This window comes from Aythya marila, assembly GCF_965140915.1.
Source record: "Aythya marila genome assembly, chromosome: 3".
Classification (NCBI taxonomy): Eukaryota; Metazoa; Chordata; class Aves; order Anseriformes; family Anatidae; genus Aythya; species Aythya marila.
In genome coordinates, this window is record NC_139044.1 from 7755773 (window position 1) to 7779472 (window position 23700).

Genomic DNA, 23700 nt, shown 5'->3' on the forward strand with positions numbered 1-23700 from the left:
TCAGCTCACTTCAGAACATGCACGAGTGACTGTTTCTATCAAAGTACCTTATATAAGCATCCACACATGTGAGCACAGATTAGGCAGTGGGATATCCAGCTGTTCCTCATGCTGAAGTGCATGTACAATTGCTTTCAGATGCACAAAACATTTGCCTGCCCATTTTTTATTATTTTTTTTTTTTTAGCAGTGAAAACAAAACCCATCCCACACATTAAAAAAAAATCTCAGCCAAACCAATTTTAAGCTGAAATATTTACTTTGGCTATTTTGGCATCTCAGATACATTTTATTACTATTAGCTCAACTGATGAATGTATGCTGGGACTTACAAACTACATTTATTTTAAAGACAACAGCAACATATATCTTAACTCCCATGTAAGTGGATGCCCGTTGGCAGAAAGTATGTAACAACTCAGAATTTTATTTTCCATTTTTCTATAGCTTAGTGTTTTGAAACATTCTTAACAAATATTCAGCTAGCTCAGCTCCTCCCCGCCCCACCTTTACTAAATTAGGTTGCGTAGTGTAGTTTAAGTTGCACACTTTCAAGGAAATAGTTACATCCATCTTTCAACCCACAACCTCAAAAAGCTTTAAAAGCAACTGTGATATAAAATAGCAGGTATTTTAGCATATGAGGTAAACCAACAGAAATTTACTATAATAATCAATACTCCATTTGAGAGCACAGCTGTTCAAAAAAGCACCAAGTGGACCATGGTAGCCAACAAACTGCTTCAATTTTACGTGTGGAAGTTTAAGCTTGGGCTTTGCCAAGACTTAATTGCAAAAAAAAAATTACAGCATCCTGAATTATCAACACAGCTAAAATAAGGAGGATGTAAGAGATTAACATAAGGATACATTATAAGTATTGCATTCTTTATTCCACAAGAGCTATTTGTTGTTTCCAGCACACCAGAACCTGTTCTTGAGGTGAACCCAGCACAGTATGTTTACAAAGAATGTAGTTTTACAAAGGATGTAGTGGTTGTGTAGCGGTGTACAAGGTAGGTGTATAAATAATATCCCCTGTAATTAATAATTAAAATCACCTTTTCAATTGATTAGTTACCATAAATTAAAATTTCTCCATGTGTTATTTGTTGTTTCTGTAAAAAAAAAAAAAAAAAAAAAAAAAAAAAAAGACTATTCATGTGAGATGCAGCAGTGCTGCAGTCTGCAGTCATGCCTATGGCTAAGTCCATTCCTTCAATCTATAAACTGTCGTTATGAATATATTCAGTGTGAATAAACACATTTAATATCAAAGCTCCAACCTATTAAAAAAAGCTATCAAAGCATGAACATGTTTTGGTTCAATGTTTTTGTTTCAAAAAATAAAGCAAATTTTTTAATATTTATTCAATTACAATCTAATTCACATTCTTTGTGATTCAATGTTTCATGTGCTGTAGTACTTATTTTTTTTTATTAAATAAATCTGCTTCTTGGACTATTTGCTTTAAAAAAAAAAAAAACTGTTTTATTTGCAAAAGAGATAAAATCAAGTAGGAGATTTTTTTATTTTTTATTTTCCCAGAAATAAAACCTTAAAAGATAAAGCCAGACGTGAAATCCTGACCTATCACCCTCTCAGCCACCACTTAGAAAACCAAAACAGCAGATTTAGTAAGTGTTCATCATAGAGGTAATAGGCTTGGTCTTTCTCCCTGAGCTTCTAAGCTTCTATTTGTTTTGGACATCTTCCTGCTGTCTCATTAAGATCTGCCCTTTAGAAGTACTTTTTTTTTTTTTTTTTTTTTTTTTAGGTACTTAAGAAAAAGAAAAGAAAAAAAGAATCAGATTTCAAGAACTATAAGAAAAGCAAAATTCTACTCAATGCAACAGTGACACTTCCAGTGAAGGCAGTGAAATAAGCTTGATCTGTTTTCACAAAACTTAAAGATCTATGACTACATAAAAATAACATCTAATTAAAAAAAAAAAATTCATTTTTGGAAATTGATAGGCCCATACTATTTTTGAAGTACTCCTTATAAGTAGGTATTGTTAACTACTAACAAGCATTTTGTCTTGTGCCATCAAGTCTCAATTTCATCCATTAGGCTTCACATGTTGTAGGGTGATGAAAGGTGCATCAGGAGGCAATCTGAAAAAAAGGTGTTTTGGAATAACATGCCCAGAAAACACTAAGACAGTTCAGTAAGTGGTAAGAGTTAAATAAAAATCAGCTCATATTTTATTAAGTATGTAATTAAGCATACTCCATTGAACAAAAATCTTTGATAGCTCAGGCAATGCCACTATTGCTGTGTCGCAAAAGAGGAGTATAACAGCAGGGTAAGAGTAACAACAATTTCTTAACACACACATTTTGATAATTGTTAAGTACCTGGTAAGAACAGAATTACTGGCAAAGTACAGATATGTTCCAAAACTCAAATCTTTCTATTTTTTCATCTTTCCCTTAAGCTTCAGGCGCTGTCAAGAAGTATTAAACATCTCATTTGTTTTCTGTAATCTATGCCATTTCTTTCCCTTCCCCCTTTTTGATTTTATTCTGCCTGACCACTGAAACAGGCTGATCTGTTTCCTATCACTTTCATACTGTAGACTGCTACAGGGACTACTTAGGACTTGTATCCTGATTTAAGAATTACAAAATGCTTGAAAACCCCAGAGATTTCATTAAGAGCCAACTTTTATTGAAATTGATGTACAAATTTAATTAATATTATGCTTGACTTAACCTATGTTTCAGAACCAATTGCCACTGGTTCATTAATGCAAGAAAGGGTGAGTACTGAAAGTTGATGGGCTAGTCATGACTCATCATTTTGAAACAAGTTTTCTCCATTCCAAAGCTTGAAGCAATCTACGGGGCCTTCCAACAGCATTAATGAAGTGAGATCATTCGTTGGTGTACTCACTGATGCCCAGCTGCATTATGTATTTCCTGACTTAGAGAATTTTCTGTGATGGTCACAGTATGATGGCGATTGCCTTTGTGCAAGTTTTAACCCTTTCCTTATTACCTATGTAATTCCTGACTTGCAACTGTGTTAACATGCATATTAGGATGGGATTCAGGACTGAAGTCTGGAGTTACTAGTTCCTTAAAGGGAAAAAAAAAATCAATTATTTTAACTAACTTTTAAATAACTAATTTTAAGGAACACATTTCAAAATAACTTAGAGTTACTTGGTGCTTCCAGTGACAAAGATTTCCACAGGCAGATAGCTCAAGTACAGGCATTCAAGACTGGCTTGTTTCCTAGAACAAGACCTCTCAAAGCACATAATCAGTCATACAAACAGTGAATTACAGTGGAAGAAGCAAGTCTTAGACAAAGAATTCAACTTCACAGCTTCTTCCTGACCCTCAAAGTTGCAGACCCGCCACCAATACATGTAATTTACGAATATGTCCATCTCTAGAAGTCCTTTGCATCTAGCATAGACAGCATACTTCTGTCTTCTTGCTTGCCCCCGCTTTTGGGAGCAGCGCTGCTTTCAGTGAGGGCAGTCTACCCTGACGGAGCACCCTCCATAGGAGAGAAGCCCAGTTGTGTGAAATTCCCATCCAGCGGAAATCAGTGGAAGGCTTTCCAATGACAGAATCAGAATTTCATCCTTTATAGTCCCAACAAGCAGACATTCACCATTTTTGTACAATGTATCGCAGAAATACAGGCAGTCCAAAATAACAGCTATATTTCTGACATCATACCAAATCATTTTCCTGGTTAAGTTATAAGCTTAGTATTATATGCAAATTTTCATTAGAAAGCATATATTCAAAGATGTCTGAAGTAACACCTGCTAGTACTGTATACCACATTGCACAAAACCCTCATTACAGGTGATGTAAAAAGATAAGAGCTAGATCCTCACTGTGAGACTTCTGGATACATGAATAGATATTCTCAAATGCATGTCGATTTCCAGCTCAGAAGACTAGCGTTCCTAGAGGATCAGGGTCAGACAAAACATACTTCAAACTCTTGAATACCAATGCTATCTCAACCACCAGCTCACACTTCCTCTTGGGTACACACACCAAACCACATGTTAAATTATGCAGCGACACCAAACAAATCCAGGAGACTGGAAATCCTGGTACTTGGAAGTAAACAGATGTACAAGTCCAGTCACCAAGGACTTCTGCTAGCAGCTCATTAGACAGTAAATACTTGTAACACTGATTCTGATTCTAGGAATTGAACATATGACACGCCTTAAGCAATCCCATACACAGTTATGGACTCAGTTTTCATTGCAATGCATGGAATTTAGCCACAGAACTTTCATTAAAATTAAAGGAAAACATATGCCTAGGTCTTCCGCACTTCTACAAACTTCTCAGTGTGTATACACCACCAGGAACAACAAAACCACTGTGTTAGTTAAAAACTCCCACATTGAACTTGGCGAGACTGCTCTTTTGTTACATGACAAATATGTCATCTCAAGTCTAAGAGCTACAAGAATTATTACCAACAAGGTGCCTGCAAGCAAAGACTACTTCCACCCTGCTATTAGAGAGCAACTTTGTCTCTCATAATACAAAAGCAAGATTACTATTTAATTAAAACAGTACATCCGTTTTGGCTTTCAGCTTGATACAGGATGTTAGTCTCGCCTACGTATTTTTTGGTTTACTTATAAACAATGGAAAGCAAGAGTTTAGAATGCAAGAATTGACAGATCCTTTACTACTACACAATATGAATCATTCTGTTTTTCCACTCTCCTTTAATGATAGGAGAAACAACACTTCATTCTTTTATGTGATTTTGCTTATTCGTCTATATATTGATGCAATAAACACAGAAGTGCTGCTATGCTTTCTTAATTTTTCCCCAAAACTAGATAAATACCCAGCACTGCAGCTTTAAAATAAACATATCCACCTCAGTTTTTGTTTTAATTGTTGGACACTTATTCCTGACTTCACTTTCCAATACTGGAAGACAAAGATGCCAAATCCACAAATAGAAAATGGTCCATTTCTTATTTCAACTGCTAACACTGCTTCATTTACAAAGTAAGTTAGTGATCAGTTCAGTGGAGGCCTGTAAAAGTTGACCGGACACTTAAAGAGTTTTCTTTTCAGGATCACTTAAATTTTTAACCTAAGAGTCCAATCCTTCACAAGTGTACCCCAAAGATGGTAAGCACATCTCAGTATAGTTGTTTCAAAGATTAAGCACATTATGTTATGAAAACCAGATTTAGTATCTTAAGCAAAAATCCAATGTGAACTTCAAGAGGCAACACCCTTTTACCCAGATAATAAGGAATGTGATCACAGCTAAGATTCAAAAGGGTTTGATTTAATTAGAGTATTTAACATCTGCTTTGCTTTCTTCTTCCAGCAACAGTAAAATGATAAAGACAAAACTAAACACTGCCCAACTAAGCAAATTATAATTGACAGTTGAGAAACCCTCAGACTCCTCTCCAGGAGTTGAAAGCTAGATTAGATTGCTGTACCTACCAGTCCTTCACTGTCTGGGCACAGAGAAAGATCCAAATTGCTCGAGTTGATACTCTCCAAAACCAACAGCACTGATATATCTGAAAGGTTAGACGACATCCAAGAACTGAATAAAGGAATGAGGTTTCCTACCTTTCACAAAATGCAGAACAACATTGATTTTATCTGAAAAATGTACGTTTTTCCCAGATACACAATTGAAACACCACTGGTATGACCTGCAAATACCAACAAGTAAACAGACAAAACCCTGCAGCAACAGAGCACTTGGTGGAAGATCACGGAGTTTCTTTCTTTTCTTTTGGTATACATTCAGAACCTTTACTTCAGGGATTAAGAAAAGTTACAGTGGGGAAAAATGCAACATGGAGAGCTCCTCGCCTCGCTGGGGTATGCAGGCCCCAAACCCGACCTCTTGTATCGCCTGGAGCACGGGGAAGAGCCGTGGGTCTGCACGCCGCAGGGCTCGGAGACGTGGGACGGACCCAACAGACCCTCCCTGGGTGAGAGCCGCAGCCCAGCCCTCGGTGCCGTGCATTGGGCCCCTCCTCCTGCCCAGCTGCGGGCAGCATGACCCTGTGCTCCCTCTTGTCCCCTGTCCTGCTCCTTCCCCTGCTCGCTGCCTGCACCCAGAGCATCCCCCAAGACGCTCCATGAGGGGCACAGCTCAGCCCAGGGGGAATCTCCCCCAGCTGGTGCCTGCGTGCGGGGCGATGGCTGCCCCGTGGAGTGCCCTCATGGTACATCTCCTGTACACAGCAACTTTAGGGGCTAAAGTTGCGCCAGGGGAGTTTTAGGTTGGATGTTAGGAAGAACTTCTTTACCGAAAGGGTTGTTAGACATTGGAATGGGCTGCCCAGGGAAGTGGTGGAGTCACCATCCCTGGAGGTCTTTAAGAGACGTTTAGATGTAGAGCTTAGGGATATGGTTTAGCGGAGGACTGTTAGTGTTAGGTCAGAGGTTGGACTCGATGATCTTGAGGTCTCTTCCAACCTAGAAATTCTGTGATTCTGTGAACTCTAAAGTGAACAGATTACCAGAACAGAAAACTACGTGTAAACAGTTGAGACGTTGATCCCTATGTATAGTTTTAATACAGTTAGGTTTACTACAAGCACACAGGACTGACACGGTCACATGGCTATAGCTTTAACATTTAAATAAACCAGCAACACAATTATGATAAACCTGGCTGGACACCTTATCCATGAAGTTGTTTTAAGCAGAGTTGAATGTGGCAAAGATAGAACACTAATCATGTGGCTATATATGCAAAATTAAAGACAGAAGAACATTAAAATTAAAGACAGCAGCACTCTGCAGCACATCAGCATTCACAACCTCTGGTTGTGACAGTTGTACTTAAAATGGCTTCAATCTATATGAAGAATGGCACAGAGGTCTACAGAGAATAAGGAAGCCACCTTAAACCTCTTGATGAGGTTACCTTGTTGCTGGGTAGTTTGCAGATGCAAGAAAAAAAAGATGCACAGTAAAACCTCACATCTGGGTAAAGCCTGAAAAAGAACATCTCCAGTGTGTGATGGATGATCAAGTGACAGGTGTAGATGAACAAGCCATCACTTGGAGATACCCACACACATAAATGGGAGCTCATGCGTCTGGGTTCCTAGGGTGAGTATGATAGGGCATTAGCTTCAACCCTACCTACAGTTTCCTTATGGGAAATGGGCACAACCTGCCATGTTTGTAAACCTATAGGCAAAGGCAGAACAGATTAACATGAGAAGTGAAAGAAACAAAGAAGTACATAGACAGCATGCTCTTCAACCTAGGGATTCTTCTGCAAAACTGATAAAGAACACCTAAATCTCTGTTCAATGTCAGTAGCTAACCTTCAAAATGCTTTCTTTATTGATATGCTTGTAAAATAAGTTCTGTTTAAGAAAGTTCCAAGTCCCAAACAATTACTGATTATTTACTGTTCTTTAGGGCAGGGGATACATTCACTAAGGAATGCAAAACACTTCCCTTATGGCAAAATTCTTTCAGATAATAATGAAACTGTTGCATGAGAGATGCTGGCTACAGGAAGCAACTCATTCCAGCTGTTAAAAGGAATTTTTAAGAAATATTTTTCATTAATTTCTTGATCTATATTGGCCACTTATTGGATAAATATTTGTTAAAATAGCATATGTTCAATAGTTTTGCTTGTTTTAAGATACCAGTGTTCAGGGAATAGCCCCAGGTGACCTTCCATAGGTTAGAAAGCACAGCAATGGTTGGCACCACAGTTTTTAACATGGTTTCACACTGGTGAACTACAAAGTAATAGTAATTGCCCTGTTCAGTTCATTCTTCAGGAACAGCAACTCATTCACTCTGTAATGTTGACTCCTCAATTGATATAAAGCTCTTCAGAACAAAACCCTAAATTAAGCCTAACTATGAAGACCATGTCCTATCATACACCGTCCAGGAACCTCTAGTCACAGAAATAAGCTATAAACAAACCACCAGAAGATCTCCAAGCCAAGCCATTTCCACTTTTAAAAGTTTACAAGTATTGAGCTTCTGCGATGAATTAGGCACCAAAACCCAGTAATAACTTAAAACTGAAATCCTAAAATGTTTCTTCTTTAAGAAAATACTTCGGCACAATCATTCTATCACTGAGAGTTTCAGAAGTAAAAGAAAATACCAGGTATTGCTAGAAAGAGCTTTTTTTAAGCTTAGAATTGCCACAATCAAGTTCTCACTTCTCTTCCCAGCTAGCCTGCACTCGCATCTGGTTTCACTTACATCCCTGTAAGGTTGGTTCAGGGCCCCTGCAATGCTGCATGATTGGCACCTCAGGAGTATTTCAAGCATTCAGCCTTGTAATTCAAAGTTGTAAAGCAGTCAAGAAGGCATCAGCTGGACAGCATCACTGGTCCCTGAAGTCTTCCCACCAAGACACTACATAAAGATATTCAAGGATACATGCGGCCAGACGTATATATAATGTTACATAAATGCCTCCATCTTCCCCACAGAATCACAGAATTTCTAGGTTGGAAGAGACCTCAAGATCATCGAGTCCAACCTCTGACCTAACACTAACCAGTCCCCCACTAAACCATATCCTCTCTGGGCAGCCCGTGCACAGCACCAAAACGTTTCCTGATGTTCAGAGGAAACCCCCCCGGGTTTCGCTTTGTGCCTGCTACCTCTTGCCATCTTCTTGCCATCCTCTAAAGAGGATGTAACAGTCTGCAATGAATCAAGCAGATGGAAGATAATTTATGGGTTTTGTTCTTGAGTCCCACTCGAGTGTGCAGCACAGGACAGCCACTGGCAAAATCTTTGGTTCACGTAAGAGAAAGAAAGATGCAAGTCTACAGCTCTGGCTGAGACATCCTCAGCACTGTCAGGCACTTGCGGACACAGGGTTGGGCACTGGACATCTTTCATACCCAAAGTGTGAAGTATCACCTCCAGACAGCAAACATTTTTCTGCTGCAATTGAGCCTTCAAGCCCACAAATCTCAGCAGCAAGTACCACACAGATCTTTAAAATGTGGCAGTGGGTAGGCAGTACCTGCAGGCTTTGATGCTCTTTTAAACTTTGCTCAGCTGCTGATCTTCAAACCGATCTTACAGCTGCTGAATTTCCCTCCCCAGAATAACAAGTGGCTGTTGTTTGTTGTTATACTTTTATTTTACTTTATTTTACTTTATTTTATTTAAGCACTTCTTCTGCTCAGTGGGCACTGGTCCTAGTGATGCCATGGCCATGTCACAGGGGACAGAATGTTGGCGGTGGCCATGTCACAGGGGGAGCCCGTGATGCGGCCAGCCCTGGTGGCTATAAAAGGGCCGCAGCAAGCCAGTCCAGCCAGTCTGGCAGAGGAGCAGCCAGATGAGTGTGGGCTGAGGAGGGAGAGGAGAGGCCCTCCATGGCAATGAAGGGCAGCCGCTCCCCTCCAGCTGTTTTTTTTTTTTTAATTATTATTACAGACAGAATCCTGGAAAACGACAGAGCAAGACCATGGCTACAGCCTTCTTCCAGCACTCCGCTGGAGACAGGTCAACATTCTACAGGAGAGATCCCTGGACTCCATGGCCACATGATAAGGAAGGTCAACACTCAGTCCCTTCCCATATTGTGCCGCTGGCACCAGTCCCACTGATGTCATGGCCACATCACAGTGGGGCTGGTGACATGGTGGGCCCAGGAGACACCTGGTATTACACATGGGCGGTTCTCTGGTTGCCTGTACTTGCTTCTCTGCTAGCCTCAGCGCTGGACACGGACACGAGCCCATGACACGTCAACATTCTACAGGAGAGATCCTTGGACTCCATGGCCACTTGCTAAGGAAGGTCAACACCCAGTCCCTTCCCACATTGTGCTGCTGGCACCAACCCCACTGATGTCACGGCCACATCACAGTGGGCCCAGGAGATGCCTGGTATTACACATGGGCGGTTCTCTTGTTGCCTGTACTTGCTTCTCTGCTAGCCTCAGCGCTGGACATGGACACAAGCCCATGACACGTCAACATTCTACAGGAGAGATCCCTGGACTCCATGGCCACATGATAAGGAAGGTCAACACCCAGTCCCTTCCCATATTGTGCCGCTGGCACCAGCCCCACTGATGTCACAGCCACATCACAGTGGGGCTGCTGACAGGGTAGGCCCAGGAGGGGGGTGGCACAACACACAGAGGTTCGCTTGTTAGTGCTTTTGCTTCTCTGCTAGCCTCAGCGCTGGACATGGACACAAGCCCATGATACCACACTCCTGGCTGCCTCTCCTTGACGCACCACTGGAGACACATCAACATCCTACGGGACAGTCCTACAGAGGAGCAGATGGTGCCATCAGCTGCAGACGAGAATTCTGCAACACCCCACACTTGCTATATGAACATGTCTATGTGTAACCTCTTCTTAATAAAAGAACTTTTCTTAATAAAATGTAATTTTGAGAACCACTATGAATTGTGATGAAGTATCTTTTAGCTGTTTCCTGCTGATTTCCTGTATGCTGTTCTCCCACATAGACCAATGGAAACTTAATAATACCCATTGTTAGCCATGAGGCCATATTTACACTTCAATCCCTTGCATGCATAAAATATTAAATAATATTATATAATTATAATATTATGCTCCTACACATGTCTAGAATTAATTTATTTGGGAAGAACTCAAAAAGCTAAAATATTCTATCTTGAAAATAAAATTAAACTGGAAAGCTAACCACAAAAGGTATTGTTATCCCTTCACACTTTCACAGAATCACAGAAATTCTAGATTGGAAGAGACCTCAAGATCACCCAGTCCAACCTCTGACCTAACACTAACCAGTCCTCCACTAAACCGTATCACTAAGCTCTACATCTAAACGTCTTTTAAAGACCTCCAGGGATGGTGACTCCACCACTTCCCTGGGCAGCCCGTTCCAATGCCTCACAACCCTCTCAGTAAAGAAATTCTTCCTAACATCCAACCTAAACCTCCCCTGGCACAACTTTAGCCCGTTCCCCCTCGTTCTGTCACCAGGCACGTGGGAGAACAGACCAACCCCCACCTCACTACAGCCTCCTTTAAGGTACCTGTAGAGAGCAATAAGGTCACCCCTGAGCCTCCTTTTCTCCAGGCTGAACAAGCCCAGCTCCCTCAGCTGCTCCTTGTAGGACTTGTTCTCCAGACCCCCCACCAGCTTCGTCGCCCTTCTCTGGACTCTCTCGAGCACCTCCATGTCCTTCTTGTAGTGAGGGGCCCAAAACTGAACACAGTACTCGAGGTGCGGCCTCACCAGAGCCAAGTACAGGGGGAGAATCGCTTCCCTAGCCCTGCTGGCCACACTGCTTCTTATGCAAGCCAGGATGCCGTTGGCCTTCTTGGCCACCTGAGCACACTGCTGGCTCATATTCAGCCAGCTATCAACCATCACTCCCAGGTCCTTCTCTGCCTGGCCGCTTTCCAACCACTCCTCTCCCAGCCTGTAGCTCTGCTTGGGGTTGTTGTGCCCCAGGTGGAGGACCCGGCACTTGGCCTTGTTGAACTTCATGCAGTTGACCTCAGCCCATCGGTGCAGCCTGTCCAGATCCTCCTGCAGAGCCCTCCTACCCTCGAGCAGATCAACACACGCACCTAACTTGGTGTCATCTGCGAACTTACTGAGGGTGCACTCGATCCCCTCATCCAGATCATCGATGAAGATATTAAAGAGGACCGGCCCCAGCACTGAGCCCTGGGGGATGCCACTAGTGACTGGCCTCCAGCTGGATTTGACTGCATTCACCACAACTCTTTGGGCCCGGCTATCCAGACAGTTTCTAACCCAACAAAGCCTACGCCAGTCCAAGCCAAGAGCAGCCAGTTTCTTGAGGAGAATGCTGTGGGAAACGGTGTCAAAAGCCTTGCTGAAGTCAAGGTAGACCACATCCACAGCCTTTCCCTCATCCACCAAGTGCGTCACTTTGGCATAGAAGGAGATCAGGTTCGTCAAGCAGGACCTGCCTTTCATAAACCCATGCTGACTGGGCCTGATCTTCCCATGCACTCTGTTCCACTCATGTCATACCTTGAAGTTTGTTCTTTGCAATATGGATCTAGTTTGGCTTTCTAGTTAATAATGTACCTAGAGCAATTCTGATAGCTCTTCAGTATAATGCACGATAATGAAAGCAGCTGCTGCCACTCAACTGAAACTGCATTCTGCTTTGAACTTGATATTTATTGCATCTTTTCATTCACAGAGTGTATCCGCCTTAACCTTGCAGCACCTCCACTGCGAGCAAAAGCAATTTTCTGACCTTGTTTAAAAAAAAAAAAAAAAAAAAAAAAGCAGTAATTAATGAGCTAGAGTTAATTTCTTTAAGAATTTCAGGTCCATGTCACTCCTCATCTGCAATTAATTTCACGAAATAGAAATTCAAGTCCCTGCATACTTAGAATTCTTAAATAATTTGTGAACAGGCTACCTGAAGCTATGTTACAGATTGCTATTAAGGTTTATTACATGAACACACAGTGTCCTGTCTTTTGGCAGCAGGCGGTATCTTGCCCTTCACACACTTTTCCAGTGCTGCCTCTCAAGAGATACTGCCACAAATGGAGGACTGGAAGCCTCTGTGCCAGCACATGGGCAGGCAGAAGAGCCAGGCAGCACCTTCACTACCCATGGAGAGGCTGACACCCAGGCTGACAAGGCAGGATCTCTTGGGTTCAAGACTGACCAGTGAGTCAATGCAGCAGCCGAAGGATGCTGTCACAATCTCAGCCATTAGAAGCAGTTTCCATGCCCAACCCCCTTTTATTTTCTCCAGACAATTCCATGAATGAAAAACAGTGTGAGACTGGACAGGTCTGTCAAAGCTCCATTGGGAGTTTGGATTATGCATTGCTTCATTTCCAAGAATACCCGGGTTCTACTTTGAGCATCAGGGCATGAAATGCTCTGCCTTGGTGATTTTGCCAAGGAGCAAAGAAGTGGAAACAGGAGAAAGCCCCACATGTATCACTCCCCCTGCTTACTCAGGCAGCAGTGATCACCCAGACACAATTCACTACCATGACAAAAGAACCACAAAGCCAGGTACAGCTACACATTTTGGTTGCTCACACCAGAGGCGATATAAGGTAAATGAAAAACCAATTTAATTGGACATGATACTCATTTTATGTTTTTACTGTCACATTGACTATATTCTGTCACTTCTTTCAACCGATGTCTAAACAATATACCAGATCTCTAAATCATTTGGAACAGCAGTCAGCTTTGATACTTCAGAGCTTGCATTTTATTTTTTTTTTAATGAAAACAGAAAAACCTTAAAAAGTTAGTTAAAGCAGGGTACTGATAATTATTAAAAAATATAAAGTCATAGGGCAGTTTATTCTGCCCGAATCTTTGAGGAATTCAGCAATTGATGCAATTGCCCAAGATGCAATTAGAAAGCATATTAAACATTGAAGTATGTGCAAGTGAGCCTTCATTCAGATATGTGGACATACTAACTGTGACCCAAACAGGCAGGGACATGTAGAAAACAATATATCATTTCCTTGAGAAGAATTTTACCTATAGCTGCATACCACTACTAATATGCCCGAATCAGAATGAAACTCCTGCAGGATACTAAGGACAGAATTACTGCTGTTTGAATGTTTCAGTCTGACAGAATTACAGTGTAACAGCAGACATTTTCATGGCGGAAACAATTTGTTTGAATATCTCCAGGTAGATTGAAGTTCATCTGACAGCCACTGATTAAAACATGTTTAAAACACTGCCCGAGTAGAAAATTTTTCAAACACTAGGGTCTAAGGTGGGACATGCTACAACTGGGAAAGGCAGCTCAGGTACAGGGCCACAGTACAGAGCGCTTCAGCAATGCCAGGCAGGGCTCCAGCCCACAGGACAGGCCTCCCTGCCCATGGAAAACCTCCACAGATACTCAGAGAGATAAATCCAGTTTTGGCAGCTAGCCAGGATCAAAATGGCAGAGATGACAAAGGACATTAGCAAGTTTTATAACAAATCATATTTATCTCTGTCCAAAAGTTCTGCAAGCTGTTAGACCACTTCGCTATTTTAGTACCATCTAAAAACGTACTTTCTTAAATGAAAAAAAGCAGAGGTCTGACACAAAACTGTAGATGCAGCACAATGAAAGATGTTAACACAATGAGGAAGTTAAACTTACAGCCGCTGTTGCTTGCTCTGTGCCTAAAAACCTCAGTATAACTCCCTGGGTTCTGCCAATAGCATTCACAGCAGTAATTAGCTCCATTTATTTCAAAACCGTTACTCAGAGTAAGATACTATACTTAAGAGAGAAACCTCTGCCTCCTGCTGTTTTTTTTTTTTTTTGCTCCTGTCTGTGCTGCTGCCAGTCTAAAAGGTTCTCCACTTCTCTTACTGTCTCTGCAACACTGAAATGTGAAACACTTTCATAAATGGCGCTTAAGCATTAAAACCAATACTAACTAAAAACACTGTGCTTACATTGACATTACTAGGAGCAAAGACCAGCTACAACAGGTTCTCAGAATACATCCGTTTGTGCCGAGGCCCAGTACTGAGGACCTAATTTCCACACAGTACTATATTTTTCACACAGCTCTTTTCACCACAGCGTCTCAAAATTAGAACACAAGACAGAGGAGATGGTAGAAGCATGGTATCAGAAATATTAAAGCTGACTTCAAGTGTTTGTTCCTCAGAATGCTCCTACCTCTACAAAAATAGCACTTCATCACTTAAAAATTTCAGGATTCCTTAGGATGCAGGCATCTCAGTCAGCCACAGACACTTCCAAAACATTCATCCTTAAATAAGCACAGATGTGGGCTAAGACCTGTGTCTCCTGGCTTGTCAACAAATGTTAAATGGACTTTCAATGCCTCCTGTCATGTCTGCTAATTTAAGGCTAAACTCAGGTTGTTTTGTTCTGCAGGCACACAACAGAAAAGAAGCACTGAAACAAGTTTTGCTCCATTTTTATGTATTATACATTTTACTTTATAGGATACTATATATATGTTTAGAATTGATGTTTTCAGACTTTAAAGGTTTCATACTCAAGATTCCCTCTCATGCTCACTGTTATGACGACAATGTTCCTAGTAAGTTAAATTTGGCTCCTGTTGTATCCCTAAACACACTGCCTGCTACAGGAATAGAACAAACAGAACAGAGGTGGGGTGACATGAGCACACAGCTATGATTCCCTCTAGCTTAGCATTCATATTTTTGTAGCTTCTGTTTATAGAGAACTCAGAAATTCTTTCTGTAAACAGAAGCTGTACCCAACCAACAAAATAATAACCAACAGACAAATGTTCAACCATTTTATTAAACTCAGTACCTACAAATACCAAGAAGCAGCAATCAGTAAGAAATATTAATGTTTAAGTTTATTTTCATTAGAAATTAGAAAAGTAGATTACCACCTAGATCTTTCCAACTTCTACTTTTAGGTTTTTGTCATTCCTTTAACTCAAGCTGTCAATGAGCTTCATGGAAATCAAACATTCTCCATGCAATCCCCAAACTGCCATGTCTTGTTTTACAGAAATTGTCTTCAGTATTGGCTACTACAAGAAATCCAACATTTAAATTCCTCTTTTCTCATGATATGAATTCTCTGCAAAGTAGGTGGAAGACAGGATTCTGCTTGTCCAGTTGGTGAAAGAAATATCTAGAAGGCAAAATACATTGCAACCTCTACGTATGCAAGTAGATTGACATCTAGTGTTAAAACACTGAACTACAAAGCCTATACCACATCCAAAAAGGGTGAATTTCAAGAAACAAAAAAAATTTTTAAACCACAGGAGAATCAAATCCTCCGAACACAAACATGCTAATCCCCACACTCCCCAATAGCTTTGCAGCTGAAGATACTGTGGCCAAGCCAATTACCATTTAAGCCTCCCGTGATAAACTGACATGCATGAGTTCAACTATGGAAACACTCATTTTGTGGCTGAGGAGCTATAAATGACCTTTGCAGTTCAGTAAACCTAGTCAGAGGATCTCCAGGTTACTACATGTCTGTAATGATGGCTGAAGAATTTGTCCATGTACACATACATACCCTGTAGTTCACAAAATTCATGATTATTCCTAGAAAGCTACGCAGTACTTCAACTTCTAACCATTTTCTTTCATATCAAACCTGAATCTAGCAGTTTCATTTCCCCAAATATGCTAATACATATGAACTCTGCATTTATTGCACTACCTTTAAATAACACATATCAAAAAAAAAAAGATTAACAATTCTGTCACATCTACCAAGTTACAATGGGAACATCTCAGGCTGTGTCCAGTTGAATCCCTTCATTGACATGAAAAAGTTTTTTCCATCGTTTTAATTGCATCAAGAACTCTAACAAAGCTTTAGTAATAGCTCAAGTTCAGTAGCAAATAAATAACCTTTTAAAATTGATACTAGCATAGGAGAACACAATTCTAGATCCCTGAGATTTCTATACCCTCCAGTTAAATTAACTTATTAGTTCCTGCACATGAAATTCACCATGAGAGTTTGTTACAGTAATGCACACCAGCATATCTCAAAAAAAAAAAAGTATTTACACACTTTCCCCAGTATTACTCTATTTAAAATAACAGATATCTTTATCTGATTTTTAATATCTAGTATTGACCATAGCCATCTTATTGTACAAAAAATAGCATGGACATTTAAAGAATCTATATTCTACTTTGATACATCAGTGCTTCTGCCTAGCAGTCCTTAAGGCTTAAGAGCGACACAGGCTAATACCTGTCCATGAACAGGTCAGCTGTCAGAGGCTATTACTTCCACAATTTATTACATCCAGAATGTCCAAAGAGCACTGTATTCTGTATAAAGCCCATTTCCTCTTTTTTTTTTTCAGTACTGATGACTGAGGAAGTATAGCTTGTAAACAAGAAAAGAAATGGTATTTTAGCAGCAAACTTTAAAAACTAATGTGATACTCAGGAAAGAAACAAAGATAGGAAGACAGAGGAGAGGAACACGGGCTAGCTGGTCAGACAGAAGGTTCGTTAGCCTGTGATAAACCGAAGTACAGAGGCAGAAGGCTTCATAATTTGTTGGTGTTTATGACTGAGAGACCCCAAATACCTTCATTTCTGCAGTGCAGGCCAAAGACCAATGAGTAGTGGTGTAAGTTGTCTCTAGATCACTGTTCTTTAGCACAATGCATATAGCCATGACTTCTACAAGTCTTTGTAGAATAAATTAATACAAGACTTTTACAGCTGTCCTGCTAAAGATTGAAGGCTAATAGCAACATCATTACCTAGAATCCAACTTAATTAAGTAGACAAATATGCTTTTGTTCCTACAACATAATCTCAAAAAATGTTAGTCACCTTTTTATTCTTTCCAGTCATGTCTCAGTTCATTGTAATTCCAAAATTTCTGCAAATGCTAAATGCATTTTCCTGACACTTTGGTTAGTTCAGGTCTACCTGCACACTATTCTTGTCCGCAGCAATTTTGTAAGATAACTAAAAAAACACCATCTTAAAAAGTTGACAAGTATACTCACACTACAACTCCCAACGTACTTTGTTTTTTTGTATTTGGTTACTATACCAACATTAGGATCTCTTTTCTGGCCCCCCCCCCAAAGTTTCCTTAAGTGTATTCATTTGCTACTCATAGGTGTGGATATTAGATGCTCTCCACAGATAGTATTAGCCTATTGCTAGTATTGACATGATACCCTTGTCTGTGCAGCCACCCTTTTGTATCAGCATTTGAAACTGCTCTTGACACGTACTTTGTCAAAATCGGTTTATGAGCCTCCTACTGAAGTATGGAATTGCACAGCAGCAGCTGGAGTTGTTTGAGGTGTCATCTGCATGTATGTTCTCACTCCAGGTATTCTTAGAGAATGCTCACAGCTTGTCCACCCCCATTCTTATGCTCTGTACGAGTATATTAGATGGATCACAACCGTTGCTATCTCATTTCCTCCTCAGTCACAGCATTCTGGATTCATAAAGCCTTTAAAAAAGTGTAGAGGGATAGGGGCAGATGCATGGAAATTACACCTAGGGACAATGCAACCTAAAGAAAGATACTGGTAAGTCATTGCTTTATATATTTGAGTGACTGTCCACATTCAATTCCATTCGAGTCCTTCAATACAGTGTTTTATTATGCTGCATTCATCACCTAACATTATCACCAAACTAATACCTAGGAACAGTAATAGTAATACATGGAACATAAAAGCACCTAAAGTGAAAGTTCTCCCCCATTTGATTCAATATTTCCAACTATTACTTCAATTTTTAATTCATATTAATCCAAAAGCACTGGTTATCACATTGTGCTCTGATAACCTGTTATACTAAGTGATATTTAATTACCACAATTCATTGTTTCAAAAGTAAATCTGACTTCCTAGTTTGACATTGATTCTGAATGCTAATCGTTAAAAAACAAACAAACAAAAAAAACCACTAATTCTAATACTGTGGATATCACCAGAAATCAATGCTCCATTTTACTCAGGATAAGTTAAGGCTCTAGGGAAGCTTGTACAAGTCAGAAGTGAGTGCTAAGTTAAAGATTAGGCTCTGCAAACTGTACATGTATTTGGAGAAATGAAACTGAGTGACTCACAGTGCCATTTTTGCAAGGATACAACAGAAAAGAGTCTACACACTGAAATAAAACTTTCCTGACAGTAACTATACTGTACACATCAAGTCAACTGGAAAACAGTTTCTTGGCACTGAGTATATCCTACGGATTTCTGAAGAGAAAGCTAAAAAGAATTTGCTCGACACTGAAGACCTTGCCAATCTCAAACATATCCAGGTTTGCTTCCCAAACAAATGATTTTCAGTAACTGTACAAGCAAGCAGACCCTAAGGGAAAAATCCATAACTTGACAGTTTTTCCTTTGTACTAGCAACCCAACGATATGAAACTAACTGGAAAAACACCTGATAGAAATCCGTTACTGTACCCAACAGGAACTACTCAGGAAACACATTAAAAGAATGTTTTTTTGGAACAAAAAAGTTGCTTGTAGCATCTGTCAGGTCTAGGAAGCAAGTTTCTGCAGATTTACTTGATTCCATTCACCAAAACTTACACGTTAGACATGCACTCTGTCATTCATAATGTTATTTTTAACATTTATTCCTAGCAAAACCAGTTTCTCTCCTCTTCACTCTAATTCTGATTCTCCAATTCCTTCCCTGGCATCCCTATTCTATATGCATCTATTTGCATCTATTGTTTCACTAGACACAGGCAGTTTAAAGATCAGTTTCAACATGACAAGTCAAGAGATTTTGTATTTGTAAGCATCTACAGGCAGATAGACACCACAAAAAAAAACACAAATAGCATGCTTCCATATATCCCACAATACAAGAACTCCAGCATTCAAAGAAAGACTGCAGGAGGTAAATAAAGGAATAGTAGAAAGCAATACTGAATGGAAGAAAAAAAGTAAACAGAGCCCCAGGCGACATGAAATCCTCACTCTGCAGAGAGTCTCTGGCCATGAAGCAGTTGATACACCCTCTGCATGTTACGGGTTCACGAACCGCATTCACCATACTACGTTTTCACTTTGCTGTGAGGCCAAGAAATTCAGGGGGCCCACGCTAGGTTCAGGTATAGCTCGGGCTCAACATACTCCAGAAAACCAATTCAGAATTCAATTAATCCAGCTATTATGAACATGGATTCAGGATCTGCTTTTCCTCATTTGTCATTAGGATTGCTATAATCAGACCCAGTGTAATAAGACAAACATATCTTGGCATTACTTGTACAGCTAGATATCAAGTGTTTGGAGCAACAAAATGTGCAGTGAACCTACAGCACAGAACAAGAAACAGCTGGAAACTATTCCTAACGCTCTTACTGTCCTCTTTTCACTAAACATTATTGCTAATCCCACACATCCAGGTTGATTAATCAAGTGCCAGAAAAATGAGATGACCAGGAAAAATCATATGAGATCTTTCAAATAAAATTCAGTCTTTGATTGCCTTTGGGTTTTGGCATCATCTTAACAGAGCTTATTTTTCTATGACATGCAAGGCTGGGAACCTTTTATTTATTTTTATAAACAAAAGTTCAATTCCTACATAAGTCTGTACCAAGGACTGAGGCTTTAAGAAAAGAGGTGAAGTACTGTCACAAAAACCTTAGTTGGCAATACAGTCAAGACACGATCACTGGGTCATTACTGAATTAAGCAGTCAGTGTGCCTGAAGACAAGCTTCACAGAACAGCCTGTTGATCTCCATAAAGTTAGTTACTTTATTCACCAAATTCAAACCTAAAACATATCAAAGTTTATTTGCTTGAGGAATGGCCCTCTTTATATAGAGCTTAAGTTACAGCTGTTATCCTCAAAGTTCTACTTCTTTTTTCTTTAAGAAAGGTGAAAAAAGAAACTTTCCATCAAGATCATGCTTTGAAAAAACCCTCAATTTATGAGGGTGGCCTCTCCTTTATTTGTAAATATCTTTGGATTGCTTATATTTCATGGGGAAGAGTTTCTGTCCTCCAGTCAGTTTGTACCACTACAGCAGTACAAGCAGCCAAAACTTTTAGATAGCCACAAGAGAAATCGTGTTTTCTGCCAAGCTGTAGTGGGGCCAGAGCAACTGGGAAGGCAAAAGTGTTCAAGGATTTCCATGTCTGCTGGTATAAAGACAGCTCCTCTTCTGCTGTGAAGTGACAGAATCAAGGACAACATCATTTAGTGCTTGGTTCTCCTGCCTTACTCTTTGACCTGGCTATAGAACCAGAACTAACAACTTCTTTTGTGGCAGCGTTTATCAGAGTACTTCATCTGTTAAGAATTAAGCAGAATTTTCTTAAATACTACCTATTAAAACATAAATGCTTGTGTTAAATAAGGTAACAGATTTACGTTACACAGTTAAGGACAACCATTTTTTTCTTTAATTATGTAGGAACTTGTTTTTAAAGGTGCAGTTTGCTGTAGAGACTGAGATGACTGCATGAAGAGAACATGTTATGCTTGCCTACTAAACAAAGCATGCTGGGGGGAAGCATGCACAGCTCTTCCACTTCAGACTCCTGTATTTAGTTATGGCCTTGAGGTTAGTTCCAGAAGCCACTGCAGGTTACCCTGCTGAGCTGCTTTAAGAGCAAGGAAGCTGTTTGAGAGAAGTGGGTTACCAATCGACGTGTTCTAAACAAGCCACCAACAGGAGCTCAAAAAGGACTGTGCGTCCCACCCTCGGGCAAGCCTGTGTCACCCCCTTCATGTTCATTTCACTGCTGCCAGCTTTCACTTGTGGATTTGCCTAATCTTGGGACCAGCTGAACATGACAATTCTGGATTATATTTTAGGAGGTGTCGATCAGAGAACTTATTTCTACCTACTGACAGCTGTTAAAAATTTACACTCGCTACATATCAGATATACTTTGACAACAATGCATTATTCAAAGTACTATAAATTCCCTGTCCTTTCCCACTTTGTCCTTTGAGGTTTTTCTCTAAGGTCAGCAGCAAGCAACCCCCTACTAGGGAAACCACTGCTGTAAACAAACACTTGGCTACCCTGGGACAGACTCACATCGCCCAGGGGCACTAGATTTTTATTGCCTTCAGTACTGCGCAATTTCTCTCCCGTTTCTTCCAAAAGAATACTGGGTTTGACAACACATCACCTGGTAAAACTGAGGGAAAAAAATGCTGTTTTTGTCAAGTGCCCTGTATCTCAACAGCACATGCCAAACCTTGGAACAGATGATGAACAGAGCAAGGCAAGCATGTTTCCCATAACAACTGTCATGCTTCAGTCAGGGAAGTATGCACAGACAGGCCCTTGCACCAACAGTCCTGCTAGAGACACCTGAGCTCCATGTTCATACAGAAGCTATCCATTTCAAGATTAATGCCATAGCTTTTGATAGCAACGTTAGTTGGTAAAACATTTGAAGCATTAAATAAGTTCTGTTTCCAAAGCACACAGCAACAGACCTTTTATGCCTTTCTGCAGGGAGTCACGTTCCCAGTGACACAATCCCTTCGGGAGTAGACAAGTTTCCATGCAGGACTCCAGCTAAAGCCATCAACTTCATTTTCTCCATTGGGAGGGCCCAGAAGAGCAGAGCCTGTAGCACACAGCCTTTAGCCTTAGGGGCACTGTTGCCAGGAGAAAGGCGCCAGACAGGTCCCTGGCAGGTGGGATCCCTGCCCAGGCCACAGCAGCCCCTGCAGTGCCAGCATTCCCTCCGTACCCACCCCACATGGTGGCACAACATCGCAGAGCAAGCACTGGCACCTCTCCCACCAACGGGCTGCTTCGTGCCCGGCTCCCATGTGTTCCATGCTTCGCAATTCCCCCTCATCTCCAGCAGGCACACCTTCCATGATTGACAAGTAGAAAGCTTAGAGAGAGTTTAAGTCTTTTGATTGCTCTCAACATAAAATAAAATATCCAGTATTTCTCATGACACATGGGGCTCAATATTTAGGTTGTCAGCCCCCTACATATTTCTGGTTGGGAATAACAGGAAAGACTCCTTTAATAATAACTTAGAAATAATAACCCAGGCACTAACTTAAATGGATTTTTGTTAGCCTAGATTCAGTGAATAACTGTGAGTAAACCCAGGCAAAGGAACAGCTTTAAGATGAAAAACTTTTTTTTTTTTTTTCAAAGAAAAGAGTACAGGTCCAGTTTTTTCTTTGCTTTTAAATATTTATCCCTGGATCTTGAAAGTCCCAAGAAATCTGTTGTATGTGCTTAAACAGCCTAGCAGAGAAATCCTGCCTGCTGGTTTGGTCCTACACCAAAACCCTTTAGAAGGATAATGAAGACAGCATCACATTTCATAAGAGATTTCCCAAACGCCTGCTGAGCTGACCTTGTTTACAAGTGCTCACTGAAACAATTAATTGCTTATATTGCTTGTACATTCCACTCCCCACTGCCGGGCTGAGTTTCCTGCCTATACTGTCCGTATGGACACTAGCCAAAAAGAAAATTTTTGTAATTATCCAATTAATTATTATCAATACTAGCACTTAACAAGAAAAATTGACAGCTGGTATACATAACCACTTCATTTCTATCATGCAAAAACTACAAAGGTATTGGTTTTCTCATTAATAGCAATGAAATAGGTTGAATGGTTTTGTTTTAAGCTACAGAGGACAAGAAAGACAAGAAGAATAGAGTGGTGAAATCCTGGACCAGGAATTGGGAAACAACTTGGTTTGCAAGATGCTTCCTGTGACACTGTGCCAGTCAGTTCCTCTCCATGCTATGGTGTTCTATTTTTACATTAATACTCACACTCCCTGGCTTTATTGCTTAATTTTACTGTCTACTCCTAGGCAGTGGGAATCTCTTACCTGTTAATGAGGCAGAATGGGGCCCTGACTAACTACAGCCTATCGGGTTTTTCACATTGTACCATTTAACGTCAGTGGGATTTTGAGGGCACAGCAGTCATTTTCCAATGTATCATGGGAACCCTGTCTGCCTCAACTTTCATGAAGCTGATCACAGTCTATCTATGCATTTTGGTTGGTTGGTTGGTGGTGGTGTTTGTGCTTGTTGTTTTTGTTTAATTTTTTTTAAGCTTAAGTAGACATCAAGCGATGTTTGGGACAAGCAACAAGGATCAACTTTTTATCTCCAAAGCTGAGTAATACAGCTCAAGCAGTTTCCCAGCCAAACAAAGTGTAGCACGGGCAACAGCCAGTTGCAAAAGCACAAAT

At 40.5% G+C, this 23700-nt stretch overlaps 1 protein-coding gene across 5 annotated transcripts in view; it reads right to left on the reverse strand.

Annotated features, from left to right (window-relative positions):
• Nucleotides 1–23700, reverse strand: part of ACYP2 (acylphosphatase 2) — a 41860-nt gene that overhangs the window by 8989 nt on the left and 9171 nt on the right. The window contains exon 4 of one of the 5 annotated variants that reach the window (XM_082755663.1): nt 5471–5550. The exons of the other annotated variants lie outside the window; for them this stretch is intronic. Coding sequence (XP_082611789.1) covers nt 5478–5550 — 73 coding nt within the window. The 3' untranslated portion in view covers nt 5471–5477. The remainder of the gene's footprint in view (nt 1–5470; nt 5551–23700) is intronic. 5 annotated transcript variants of the gene reach the window in all.